Here is a 14,107-nt window from a genome sequence, read left to right on the forward strand (position 1 = left end):
TTATGAGCACCCACACCTTGCCCTGGCTTTAACCACAGGGCAAGGTGTGGTTCCCCAGAACTCAACTGAACAGGGGGAAAGACCCATTTTTTGTGAGTAAGAACAGAGATGGGTGGGACAACATTTTCTTATTATTTTTAAAAAGATCTGACGGATAGCTGCAGCATCCATATACTTTCCACCACATCTCTTGAAGACTCAGGAGTTTCAGGGCCTGCACTTAACTGCATCAACAAAAGTTCAGACTGTCTGCAGAAAGGGCTACGGAAACTTAAGAGCAGGATAAGATTTCACAAAAGTCAAGCTCCTGACCTCAGCAGTGCTGCTGGAAAAGCCGCTTACTCAGCGGCTTAGTGGGGTTGTTTCCTCTGTGCTTTTCAGAAAACACGTGGAAATTTTCTTTGCTTTAGTTTCAGTAACAAAACCTCCACAACTCTGAAGATGCAGAAGGCTTCCTGTATACAACCTGCTAATTAATATAATCTCAATCAACTTATTTGATAAGAAAAATCATTGCACTGAGTGAACTATTATCTCTACAGCAGCTTTTCAAAGTGAAGAAGAAATTTCTTTGAAGCAGAGGCTGATTACAAACAGAATCATACAAAAAGCAGAGTAAGACTTTCCTTCTCCATTGCTAAGAGTTTTTATAGCATCTTAAAATATTTACTATATTTCACTGCACCTGAGTTTCATTCTGTTTTCATAAATAGCTCTGCCTTCCCTACAATCATCTAAGTTTCAGAAGTAAGAAAACAAAACAAAAAAAAAACACCCAAAACAATGTTCCCTTCAAGTCATACTATTCAGAAAAAAAAGCTTTTCTGAGCCAGCAAAAATAGAGCCTACTGAAAACCTATCTTGAAAACAAATGGGTTTTGTTTGTGTGACTTATCCAGAATAGATATACTTTTAAGAATCCAAGAACTGTAAGAGTAACCACAGCGGTTCCTGTTAACTGGCAGGTTTTCTGTTCAGTTTTAGATTGTGAGCATGATTTACAGAATAGTTATATCCAATAAAACAATTTAAGAGACTTACTGAACAACAGATACTAGAACGCAAAAGCAAGAGTCAGGATTATTTATTTTTTAAAATAATATTAACAAGGGTCTAAAAATTAATTCAATTTTGTCATTTACAATAAGCTCAATATACACGTCAGCATGGAGAGGAGATCACGAAAGAGCAAAGCATGGCTGCATTGGGAAAGGATCGATGCAGGAAACACAATCATGCTAGAAAGCCCAAGCAGGACATTTGTTTTTGGGGTATCTCAGGGCAATTAACTCCTCAGCTGGCACTGGTTCCTGCAGCACCTTCTGCAGGGGCCAAGTAAACATTCTTTAGGTCCTGGTGTTACTCTCTCAAGCAGCAAGTGACTAAGCGAATACAGAAATGTTTTTCATGGCACAGACACTTCTGGGAGGAACTCAGCTTTCTTTCACGTTTATTTTTCCACTCTTTAAAAATCTCCGTTTGCTCTCAAGTAATAGCCCTAATCCACACTCCTACTGGATGTGCATAAATTTTTATTCAGTCAAGACAGACTAAAACCCAAACAAAGCAAGAGCTTTTCTTTTAAGTTCACAAGTAACAAGGATGATATAAAAGAATGCTGAAGTCTAATCAAATGGTGCCTGTCCTGGTTTCAGTGCCCCAGTATTTATGAGGTTTCAGATCAATGTACTAGATGGTCCAGACATCAAAATCTACTTCAGTTCTTTTTTTCCCCCCCTTTTTTTTCTTTTTTAGGAAAAAGGATCAAGAACAGCACTACTATAAATGGTCATGCATGAAGTGCCTTCCACCACACCTCCAAAACTACAGATTACAGCAGGAAGAAAAGTTGGACCCACAAGATATCCTGCTTTTCAAATCCATAACAGAAGAAGTTCAGAGATTCGTAGACTTCTGTCAGCTGCTATCTGTTATAAAAAAAAAATCCATTCTGTCATACCATCTCGGCCTGGCAACACTTTTACCTATATTGTATTTTTTCAGAGACATAACCCATTTAATTCTGAAAAATTAAAGCATGTGTTGGCCATAGAACTCTGAGATCAAAGTCTTTTCCAGCTCTACACACATACCAGAACTTGTGGCCGTGAAGTTTCCACCTAGTTATGGTTTTGCACTTTGTGCTGTGCATTTTCTTGGCCTTCCTTGAACTTGTTCCCAATTGGAACTAAAATACTTTATGTCTGAGTTCAAATAAAGACATTTAAAATTGCTAGTAGTATGGATGTCAAAGTGAGAAATAAGAGGTTTGATCTTCATCTTCACAATCTGTTAATCAAAATCAGCCTGTCTCCGCCCCACCACATACATTTTGAAGCAAGAACACAAGAACCACCACCAGTGCACAGCAAAGCAATCCCCACATTACTCAGTAATTAAACACACCCCGATTCTCTGATCCCAATTTACAGAAAGTCTGTATTTGATTGTAAAAGACGCCCAAAAGAAAGCAGTGCAGTGCTGTGGGTCATATCTTCTTCACAAAACACAGCCCCAGAGGATAACTGCAGCAAAGACATTCTGTGGAGATGACCTTGTTATTCAGTAAGTCATTCAAAGCAGTTGTGCTAATTTCAGGGCTTGGATACATACCTGCAAGAAGTTATTTTTGAAAGGTTGTTCCATGAACCAGCATTTATTCCTTTATGGACGTACCAGTGTCAGCATCACAGATGAGCACACACATTCAAAGAGAAACAGTTCCAAGTGTGGGATTGCATCTGCATTTCTCCTCTACAAACTTGTAGCATTACATAGAAATAACTGCGACTTTTCAGTACCCTCAGCTACTGTATTTTTCCACAAGTAATTCCTGACTCTAGAATGAAGTTAGATCCTGGCCCTGGAAATTTATGCAATGCTACAGTACTGAATGCAAGCAATGGAAATCTCCCTAAGTAAGTTGCTAGATCACCAGATTCACCTATAATACCACGATCTTGACACTTTATGAAGGAAGAACTTACCTCCATTTTCTGAATAATAGCTATCGTCATACACTTTGTGTCCCTGGGATTCTGGGTAGTGCTTCTTGCGCTTTTTTTCTTCCTGCAATTCTTTCTGTTGTAGGAGACGGGCAATGTCCTACAGAGATTGAAGAAAGCGGTCATTACCTTCCCCTAAAAACATCTCCAGATGCTTTTATTAAAACACAACTATAAAAATCCTCAGTTTTGTTTTTCAGATGCATCAGTGACAGGGTTACTCTTGAATTCAAACCACATGCTAGAAGGGCTTCCACCTTCATGACTGACATAAAAGGCTATCTCAGCAATCAGCGCACGACCTCCTCCAGACCCACCACTGAACTTACAAACAACTTGCAGGTTCCTGATCTATCTGCATGCAAGCCTGCAAAGCCCTAATGACCGAAGAGGGACAGGAGGAATTTCTTGGGCAAACTCAGGCTTCCAGCAGCATTTTGATTGTTAGATAATAGCACAACATGCTCGTACAAGTGGCGTGCTGGACCTCCCTCCTCAACTCCACCAGCCAAGGAAAAATACCCAGGCAAAGACTCTCTAGCTGAAGGCACTTCTGACTGAAAGGACTTCCTAAACCAGCCTGTGAACTCACTTCAAACCAGGTGTAATTTACAGGGACTGTAGGATGCCAAGTAGGGAGATGCATCACTTTGACAGAGGCTGAAGGAAAAGAAAAATCGAATGGGCTGTTAGGAAGAGAGGAGCTACACACACCACAGGAGTGCTGTGGGAACTGTAGGCCGTTTATCTTCTGTCACAGTTTTGGTAGACATGCCATCAAAGAGAACAGCACTCCATTTTCTTAATTGATTTTCTTTCAAGATGACTAATGGTTCAACAAGGCCTAGCAATAGTAAACAGCTCTTTGGGGGCTTGCTTGCTTGGGGCCCAGAAGCCTGTGAGTCAGAGGAGCCAATGTGAAGAGAAGAAGAAGCTGGAAGATATTACCAGCAGGTCAAGCTTACCCTAGGACAGTATTCACTTAAGCCTCCCTAGCCCTCACGGCCTTTACAGAGCTGTTCATGTAGAACGTATGTTGCAGGCAGAAGAGGCATCAGTGAACTACAAAGTCAGAAAAAAAACTTCCAAAAGAAGAGCCAGCACCAGAGGACAGTGGATGGGTGTTCAAATATAAGCTATTATTTCAGGATTCAGATCAGATCTGTACAGTAAACAGCTTTGTCAGGGACCTTGGGACACCACAGGCTCTTTACCAAAAAATTTCCTTCACTTGCAAGGTTTAACTCTATCAAGTAGAGCAAGTCTATAAATATATTAGATTAAGAACATTATCTCCAGGATTGAGACAGTTCAGGACTTGCAAATCCACATAAGCCATTTCTGACAAACTGAACCTGTAAGCAGGTAGACTGAGCACTTTATTTAAGAGCCCTGCACATCTGGCTGGATCTGCCTGAACGCTGCCCAGTGGTGGCACAACACTGCTGGCCACTCCTGGTATCAGTTACCACATGCATGGGCAAATACCACACCCTCGTGTGCGACAAATACATGAATTCAGCACACGTCCAGTATCAGTACAATTCAGCATGTCCTGCAGGGTATGTGTACTGATGACATGCTGAGTCACAGGAGCTGCTCTGATGGGGTCTCAAGCTCTCCAGAAGTCCCGCTGTAAAGGCAGTGACAGGCAGCACTGCTGCACCTCGGTACTCAGCTGCAGCCTAACCCAGCACACGTGTGTTTCAGCCACACTTCAGAACTTCCCACGTACCAGCGGGAAGAGAAAGAATATTTATGGTTTCTTCTCATCATGGAGACATATTCATTTGAAGATTGCTCCTGACATCAAAAGAGGATCACCATGCTGGTTTGACAGGTTGCAGGGACCTGCTATCAGACTGCTGACATCCCAAAAGCTCTCTGCTTAAAGCTGTGTGATTGCAATACCAGAGCCAGCACAAGCAGTATTGCATCCCCTTCACTTTCCCCAGAAAAATAACATAGATGGTTACATTTACAGCACAAATCCTTTAGCCAGTGTTCCTCCTACTAGCATTACCACAAGAACCGGTGAAGACCTCCTGGCCAGCCTTTCAGTACTTGTTTGGACATAATGGTACAAGAAGAAAATGAGGTCTTGAACAAGCAAACTGATGCATCTGTCACTTAGACTAATTCTTATTTCAGGTTCTTCTGAGAAACAGCCATGTGTTCAAGTTCTTCCTATAGAGAAAAATGCTACTAGATGCCTCTTCAGCATCATAAGACTACATAGACTTCTTGGCAACCTATCTGTAATCAAATACAGGCCCACACTCCATGTTCCGTCACAGATAGGAGGAATGTGTCTCCCAAAAACCCAGTCTGGTACACAATGAAGTGATCAACAAGCCAAATCCTTTGAAGGCCATGGACAGACCACACTGACCACACTCAGTCAAGAGCAGCAGGGCAATATCCTGCGATCACAAAAAGAATCTGCTAGCAATTAACTGCAACAGGGTGTTGAGGCTGTAAAAATTAATCTGAAGATGAAGAAAGCTAGGGGAGAAGACAGAAATAGACAGCTGGGCTCAAGATCCTACTCAAGTCTTTTCACCAAACACCAAAGCAAATCTGACCCAGGATTCTTACAGAAATAGTAGCTGTCTTCTTGCATTTGAGAAGGAATATCTTAGATTGTATAAACAGTTACTTCCCGACACCACAGCAATGAATGCTTCAACAATACCTACTACTACTTGCCTTCTTTGTTAGCAAGGCAACCGTCATCAACCGCCCTTGATCATGAAAACCATGACTGTATCTTATCCCCATAACAGGGCTCCCCAAAAGCTCTGTGCACATGTAGATCTGTGAGGACCAGGACTAACACCATGCAAGCCAGCTCCTGTGGCTACTGACTGAGAAATGCCTGTCCTAAAATAACTGCTATGAATAGCCCTGCCATCTTTGCAGCTTTAAAGGTTACCTCATCTTTTTCCTCCTGCCTGCGTCGCTGCTCTGCTTCAAATACCAGCTTCACTTGGATTTCCTGAGCGATCTCAGAGTCCTGTCGTTCTCTAAAAGAGAAGGAAACAAGGATTATAAGTAGCTAAAGTCAGACATCAGTCAGCCTGGAGAGAGAGATAAAAGCTGAAAGAAGCCATCTGATTTATACAGAAGAGTTATTACTTAGCAGTAGTGCAGAGTAAATGAATCCTCACCAGGAACCAAGTCTTCCTCTACTTATGCTGGAGAAATTTAGAAAATAGGTCCCAAGACACTCACAATCAAAGTAAAAAGCAAGAGAAACCAGGTTCATAGGCAAGATGCTAAGAAAGGAGATAGGAACAGTAAGACAAGGCAGGCCAAGGCAGTGCATACTCATCTTTGTAAACAGCAGTCTAATACTGCTGTGGAGTATTTGTATGTGTGGTGCATAAGGAGGGGTTTAGGGGTAAGGTTAACACAGATATTTCTAGGAAGTGTTTTTGATGTGAAAGCCAAGAAAGAGAAAGTGCAGAAATGCTTACACCAAATGCAGTATGTAGGCCAAGCGGAGGCTGGAGGTGGCAGTTCAGTAATGAATGAGAAATGCCACTGAGGTGGGATGAGATATAAGTGCAGAGGCAGTGTCAAGAGGCAAAAGAGCAATATGCATCAAAACGAGGGGTGGGAGGCAATCACCACAGCACCACTGCGGATGCAGGAGTAGCACAAGATTGCATTAACTGGGGACAGAGAGACATAACAGTAATTGAGACACAAAATCAGAGTTTCATCTGTGTGGATAGACAAGGAAGAACATATTTCTGGAGCATCATACAGAAAGCATCTGCAAGAATTGTGCAATACTCAGCTGTATGCTCTGATGACCAGCAAACAGGCTGGAACGATGGCCAGGGTGTTCTTACAGCTAATCTAGAAAAGTGCTGGGGGATTTGAGAATAAAGTTTAAGATCCCTCTCCTTCAGCACTGTTGAAATTAAGCCAAAAATTTGCTCTGAACAGGTCATATCAATCTCAGATATCTCTGCAATCAAGACTGCTGAAAGGTAAGGCATAGAAGGAGATGAAAATGGGAATAACAACAAGCAGAGATTGCTTTATTAGAAGACGAAGTCTTGAAGAACACACTGGCAGTGATCAGATTGGCGATGGGAGGACTACTGAGAGCATTTTATGGAAGTCAAGCAGATATTTCAAGAGAAGCAGGTTCAACTATACCAAAGCTACACAGGAGCGCTACAGGCTGGAGCACTTGTTCTGGCCTTGCACAAGGATCAGGGCATAAATGACCTGCCAAATTTGGAGGCAAAGGACTGAAAAGAAGTCTAGGACAAGAGCTGATGAAATTTTTAAAAAGTGAGCTTAGACAAGCACTTTCAGCAGCAGAACAGAGAAGCAGCATTGCTGGAGCAATTAGTGGCACAACACAGGCTTCTTTTATGGGCAATGAAGAACAACTGAAGTGGAAGGAGTGGGTAGGTGGCTTAGGGTGGGGAAGGACACTGCAAAAAGAATGGTTAGAAGAGAGATGCCACCAATAAACATCTAAATTTGTCCTATAGAAATAAAAGGAACAAGAAGCAGGAAGGGGGAAAAAGAAGCTTCTTTATTTCTGTCAAATGCTCTTCAGAAACAGACCTGCAATTGAGCACGGCATGTTATATACAACCCCTTCCTCAAACACATGAGAATCCCAAATCTGTGTCACAATATGACGATTCCTTCCCTTTCCAAGACCACACTTGTGAACATTTATGCATATCTATAAATTGACCCAGCTTAGAGACATCCTGGAAGGAACTCATGAATTTCAGTGTTTGTAGGGCTGTAGTTAACAGTTATGGGCAGGCAATTTCAGATAGTTTCTTTCAACTTCATTAGAAAAACTTGTATTTTGTGAGTGTGTATGTTTGTGCGTTTTACTTGACTCCAAGCTGAGACCTTTTCAGAAGCACACAAGCTCACATGTCAGCAAATCTAGTTCTGGAGCCTGCCTTATAAAAGTGGAACCTTGTTGAATCTGGTACCAGCAGGGAACCAGTCCCATGCAAAACAAACAGCTGAACATGGCAATATGATCCCCAGGATTTGCAATGTGCCTAAAGCATTAGATCCGTTATGACTCCAGTCTCAAAGGCCATGCATCCAAGTAGAAAACAGAAAGGTCAGACAACAACATGATGCAAGTCTCTAATTCCCCAGAGAACCTGTGAAGAGAGCTAATGTGCTTAGTTCACCAGCACCAACTGACTTGCTAAATTCTTAAAAATCCATCTTCTGCAGACAAACAGGAGACAAATGGCTATCTGTCTTCCAGAGGCAAGGCAGTAAGGTCACTGCCTCTCCATTCACAGCAAACACCAGGAGTAACGCACAAGCAGCAATGTTTTCTGCTTCTGATGACATGCATCTTGGAATACTCCATATCAAGTTCTTTCGAAACACTGAACAGAGGATTGCATTTTGTTTTTTGTTGCTCAGTGGTAATTAAATACTAGACTTGATTAGTTATTGAACATAGGCAAGTCTTTCAACTTGACTTGAACATAAGTACAAGGTTAAAGAACTTTGGCAGCTCTTCTTGTCCTCTAGTTTCTCTGGTGTGAATTCAAGCGCCCATCAGTCCCCAGGAATCAGCCAGAGCAGTATGAACATCACCAGCTCTGAGCACTGCACCAATGTGTCCTTCATTCCTGGGCAGCCAGGGATGTTAGTGTCAAGGAAACCCTACATCAGCATAGAAGAAAAAAATAAATTTAAAATGTCACTGATTAGAAAGCTCCCATTCACACTGGCTGTAACAAGTAATTGTTGCCAGATGAGAAAAAATAAAAGGGTTTAAGGGAATTGTTCAAAGGAACCGTTCACATTAGTGTAACAGAATCATTATGGCACCAGGAACAAAACAAGGAAAGCGTATTTTCACGGTGTTTCAGACAGTTATTTTAGCAACCTTGCTACTACACTTGGCAGCATGCAGGCTGCTCAGCTAGATGTGAGAGATGCTTTTAAAGAAGCATGAAAAAAAGGTTTGATGCTTCCCTGAATTCTTAAAGAGAAAAAAGTTAGTTCTATTCTTGTTTATCTTCACTTTTTTTTTTTTCCTAAGAGAATCTAGGATTTGAAAGACAAAAAAGCTCTTAAGTTTGAAGAGCTTTTTTTATGCTCCCTGTTTCTAAAGAGACCACCCAGTTCTGCCTCATCATTCCTTAATCACCTTGCAGCATCAGATTGTCCTACAGAACAGAAGAACAGTGCGAATCATTTTGGTATCAGAACACACTGATCTTACACAAGGAAAAGACAGCGGGAACGTACAGAGAATCGAGGAAGAAACAGATCCAGTTACAAAAGGACTCCTCCAACCTGCCTCTGCCCCCCCTCCCCCTTATTTATTTTTCTAAAGCAATGTTCTTGCAGAAAAGCTCATGCTCTCAGGAGCAGGACTTCTGCTGACATAACAATTTGCATCAGCAATTCTGCCTGTAACTTGGCTCACCAAGTTAGCAAATCTCATTTTGCAAAGTTCTCCAGCAATAAAATGGTTTGCAGTTCCCTACAAGTATCAAAAAGGAATCATCTATCTCGGTCACACAAAACTAATTTTTACGTTGTCACTTACGTGCTCTCTATTTGCTAATGAAGATAAATCTATTGCAATAAAGCACAGACTTCAGAGATGCACACACACCTTCTGCGTGTGCTTGTAACGTTGAAAACGGGCTGATTTGTCACGTCCCAGCCTTTCAAATATTTTATGAGCAGCTCCTTTGAAGCCAGTCCTGCATCACACACATCTGCAATACAGAGCTCTTCTACTCCATCACCATCTCTGCCAGATGAACCACCCAGGGCTTGTGATCTACCACCAACTGCATCTGATGGGTGGCATCACAGAGCAAGACACAAGCCGGGATGTGGTGCAGCAGCTGGGAAATGTATCCTGCCTTGCAGACCCTGCTTCTGCAGGGAGCCCCATCAGAAAGCAAGCTGCTGTCTCTCGTCATTGTGATCTGACTAAGCCCTGTCACACAGCCACTTTATAACTTCTCACACACTGCAAGAGCTCAAGTGAGAGACAAGGGAAAAGAAAAGCACTAGCGTCAACTCCTGTCCTCGCTACTCTGTGCCGGAGCCCAGTGTCAATGCTTTCATAGCAATAGATAATCAAAGGCAAAAGACTGATCAGCCTGGACCCCACATATCATCAATCAGCTTTGAAACAAAGCCACTACTTCAGTACTCTTATCATATGGGATGAACACTTAAACAGCTCCGTCCCCAACTCACAGGTCTTTTTGGCGCTTCTGGATTTGAGCACGTGCTTTCAGATCCTCCTCCTCTTGCAGTTGCTTGGCCACCTGCAAGTCATGCTGCACCAGACGATTACGTTGGATGTTTGTCGCCAAGTGATGCTCAACTAGAAATAAACATAGACAAGAACCCCAAGATCAGCCTGCAGAACTTCACGGTGTTAGCAAGATGAAACAAGTGAGAGGGATATTCCAGGCTAGAAAGGAAGAGTTTTCCATAGGGTAACATCATGTAATATCTCTACAGGTGGGGCAGGAACTTGAGATGGTCTCATTTCAACACTGAGGGGGCTGCATATATGTGCCTGTTACCAAAACAAGATCTACAGATATTAATTGCATACAGATTTAGAGGGAATTCTCTTTAGGCTTTGAAGTTCATTTTCTGGTCACAGGAAATTAACCTAAATTAGTAAAGTAGTCTGGAAGAGACCACTAGAACACAGTGAGGATGAGCTGAACCTAAACCACTTCTGGTGAATGCTTCCCTAATTTCTTCTCAAGAACCTCTAAAGACAGGAACTCCTCTCCCTCTTTATATAATAGGTTCCAGAACCTCACTACCTTTATATTTAGCAACAGAGCAACCGAATACTACAGCGGGTCCTTTACCATACATGGATACTGCCTGCAAGAAAAGATGGCTTCAAGAGCTGCAGCTGGGAGCCAGCTTTAGAGCTCAGTGTTCTCAGGTTCCAGCAGCAAGGGCACTGTAGTGCAACCTGCACACTCCAGGAGCAGCTGGAACAGCATTAGCACCTCGTACTGCACACACCAATGGGGCTGGCACACTGCAAAACAGGTTAGAGAGGCCACCACACCTCAAACTGTAATGCAAACATACCCCATGTAAAAATCACCAGGCACTCTGAAGTCCCTGGCTGTACAATCCTCCCCACCCCACCACCCTTTTTTAAACCCTCATAGCATTCAGCTGCCCTTCCTCAAAAAGGTCTTAAAGGAAGCCTCCTTTCTGAAGGCAGGCACTAGCAATTCTGAAAGAAGTAAATGAACAGGTTTCTTCTGGCTGCACCTCGTGTCAGCCTATAAAATCTGAAGTTTCCAAAATTGCTAGTCATTTCTAAAAACCTTGCACGGCAGCAAAGCCTCAAGTGCACTCCCACATATAATCTTATTATAAACAGCATAAACAAACTCAACTTTAAAGGAGAGTTGCATTTCATGTATTCAATTTTCTAATATCTCTAGGGTGCAATGTAAGCTGGGGGAGAGCACGTAGCAGTGTTACAAGACAGCAAATACAGTAATAATGATATTCCACGCTCCATTAGAAAGAATAACAAATAAAAGCAGGGAGGACTATTCTTAGCAAAACCAACTATCTGTTGGGACAAAATTCCTTCAGTTTGTTCCAAGCATTGTTACTTACTCTCTTGTTCCTGCAAGTTATGGGCCAAGGTGTGATCTTCCAGAACAGCAAAGTCTCGACACACTGTAAAGGGAAACAAAGCCAAAATAACTAGGAACAGAAGGCAAAGCAAAAAAAAGTACACCAAAACCATCAAGACAGATGTGGTGGTCAGGAAAGCACACACACGCTTACTGTCCACCACCTGATTTTTTCACCCTCATGCACTTGCAGCTATTTTTCCACACCCTTATTTTTTGGCCCCTATGTGCACTACAAGTCTTCTCCACTTTCCCCTCCACCTCAGCATGAGCTTAAGCCCAGAAGTGCCCCGTACCACCACGGTATCAGACCACGTGTACAAAACCCTGCACACCACTCAGCCACCTACATTTACACCAACACCCACACTGAGTGCTTTTGACTAAACCCAAGCTCCAACATTTGCGCCTCCTGTAGCTTCCTTTGCCAGCTTAGAGCTGGAGACTAGTATTCTCCCTGCACAAGGACACGTGCACACTACCACCTCTGAGGAGCAGAGCAGACTGAGCTCCACAGCTCTCCCTGCAAGGCATTTCGGCTGGCTCAGGAATCACTTTGCAGTTGTCTCCTATAAGCTCCATCAAGCTTTAAGCGCAGATGGCAGGCATGTGCCAAGACCCCCGCATTGCTCCTGCGAGCACAGACGCTCCCCTGATCAAACCAGAGGCAGGTCAGCACCCAGGGACCACAGCTCCCTTTTGTGCTATGTGCAGCACTGGAAACACCCGCTGCTGGGCTGCTCGTCCTCTGCAGAATTTCCAGAGCCTCTGCTCTCCACCATGCAGACTTTGAACCTGCATTCCTCATGCCCAGCTACGTCCTGCTCACGTGCCTCTTCTAGAGCACAGCGTGCCTGAAGCGAGCCAAGTTAGTGATACAGACAGCTATGCAAACATACCCCACCTCTGGTACACTCCTCCCCATCTTCTGAGTTGTCACAGATTCCTAACAACAACCTTGTATTTACTCTGACCGAGGATGAAAGTGTCAAATGGCACTGGAAGTAGCACTGATTGCTGTGCAATCACACTAGAAACACCCCTGAACTCAGCCGACGTGTACTCACCGGTAACACACACAAACATCTAACATAGTTAAGTAACAGAGTTCAGTGGCTTGAACATAATACGCTGCTGTAGCAAGAACTCATCCTGGCTAAATCCTGCAGCCTGAAATCGGGTGCATTTGGCACAACCCGTGTTCCAAGAAAGCACCTCGCCAGGCACCGTTACCCCTCCATGCTCTAAGACTGTACCGAGGAGCTCCATCAGCTTTCCCAGGGCTTTGCCACAGGTCCCAGGACTGCTATCCCCAAGCAAAAGAAAGACTCTGGGAATTGTAAGGCAACTGCAGAAAAAACAAATCACAAATCTAATGCCCACTCAACAACCATGAGACTTTGAGACCAAAAGAATGACAGGAACCTAACTTTTTAGTAGATAGGCCCAACTTGGAAGTGGAACAGGAAAATGTTCTCTCTCCAGCCTCAAGACAGGACTGGCTGGGTGTACTCCAAAACTGTTCCACTGACCCACAGCTTCTGAAACTCGAGTAGTCTGATCTTCACTCTTATTCTGAGAACTAAGAAAAAGTTTCTTTTTTCCACAGACTACATGAATAAGTACTCAAAACCCACGCAAACCCTCCTCCCTCCCTCCATCACACACAACTCAGCCTGGCTGAGCTCAACACATCAGGGTCAGCTGAACAGCTTCCTACCCCTGAGCCACGTCTGCCTGCTGGGCATGCTTAGTCCAAGGGCTAACGAGTCATTTTCGGAGTAAGAGCAGTTTCGGAGTTAATAGACTTCAGCCAAAATAAAATGAGTTCCATAGAAAACATTTAATTTTTGGCCTAAAATTTAGGGGAGCTGTTGGGCTGAAACACAGCTGAGACTGTGTGGATGAGCACACCTGCAAACACAGAGCTCCCACTCGCTTCAACAGAAGAGAGTCCGACACTAGTTCTTCCTGAATGCAACAAGCTCAACTGCTTAACGGTGCCCAGGAGAGGACCATCTCCCATTTGAGGTGTGCGGCACAAAGCAGAATTGCACCGTGCTCTTGAAGCTGCAAGCAGATGTACAAACCGCCTCCGCCCGGCTCCAAAGGCAAAGCCTCTGGGGAAGACCAAGGTTTCTCTTCAGCAAAGTAACAGCCTAAAAGAGAAAGTGAAAACAAACAAAATCCCCAGGATGTACCGAAACTACAGGGGAGATTTCTGAGGAACCTGTTCATTAAAGCATTCAGAGCCTGAGCTGACAACGCTTCAACCACTGCTAAGGGTGGAAAACACAGCGAGGGAACGAGCAGGGAGCTGCGTGCCCCACAGCCCCAGGGAGATAAGGCTCCCGTGTCAGGCAGCAAGCAGCAGCCCTGTGTTGGGTCTGTCTGGGATGGAGTCACCTTTCCCTGCAGCAGCCC

General features: G+C 43.6%; 1 protein-coding gene across 2 annotated transcripts in view; it reads right to left on the reverse strand.

Moving 5' to 3' along the window:
* CCDC50 (coiled-coil domain containing 50) overlaps positions 1-14,107 on the reverse strand; it is a 42,596-nt gene that overhangs the window by 14,277 nt on the left and 14,212 nt on the right. For both annotated transcript variants that reach the window (XM_035334234.1, XM_035334233.1), the window contains exons 3-6: positions 11,664-11,726; positions 10,251-10,380; positions 5,941-6,031; positions 2,988-3,105 (exon numbers count right to left, since the gene is read on the reverse strand). In XM_035334234.1, the coding sequence (XP_035190125.1) occupies positions 2,988-3,105; positions 5,941-6,031; positions 10,251-10,380; positions 11,664-11,726 (402 nt within the window). The remainder of the gene's footprint in view (positions 1-2,987; positions 3,106-5,940; positions 6,032-10,250; positions 10,381-11,663; positions 11,727-14,107) is intronic.

This window comes from Oxyura jamaicensis, chromosome 9 (assembly GCF_011077185.1).
Source record: "Oxyura jamaicensis isolate SHBP4307 breed ruddy duck chromosome 9, BPBGC_Ojam_1.0, whole genome shotgun sequence".
Lineage (NCBI taxonomy): Eukaryota > Metazoa > Chordata > Aves > Anseriformes > Anatidae > Oxyura > Oxyura jamaicensis.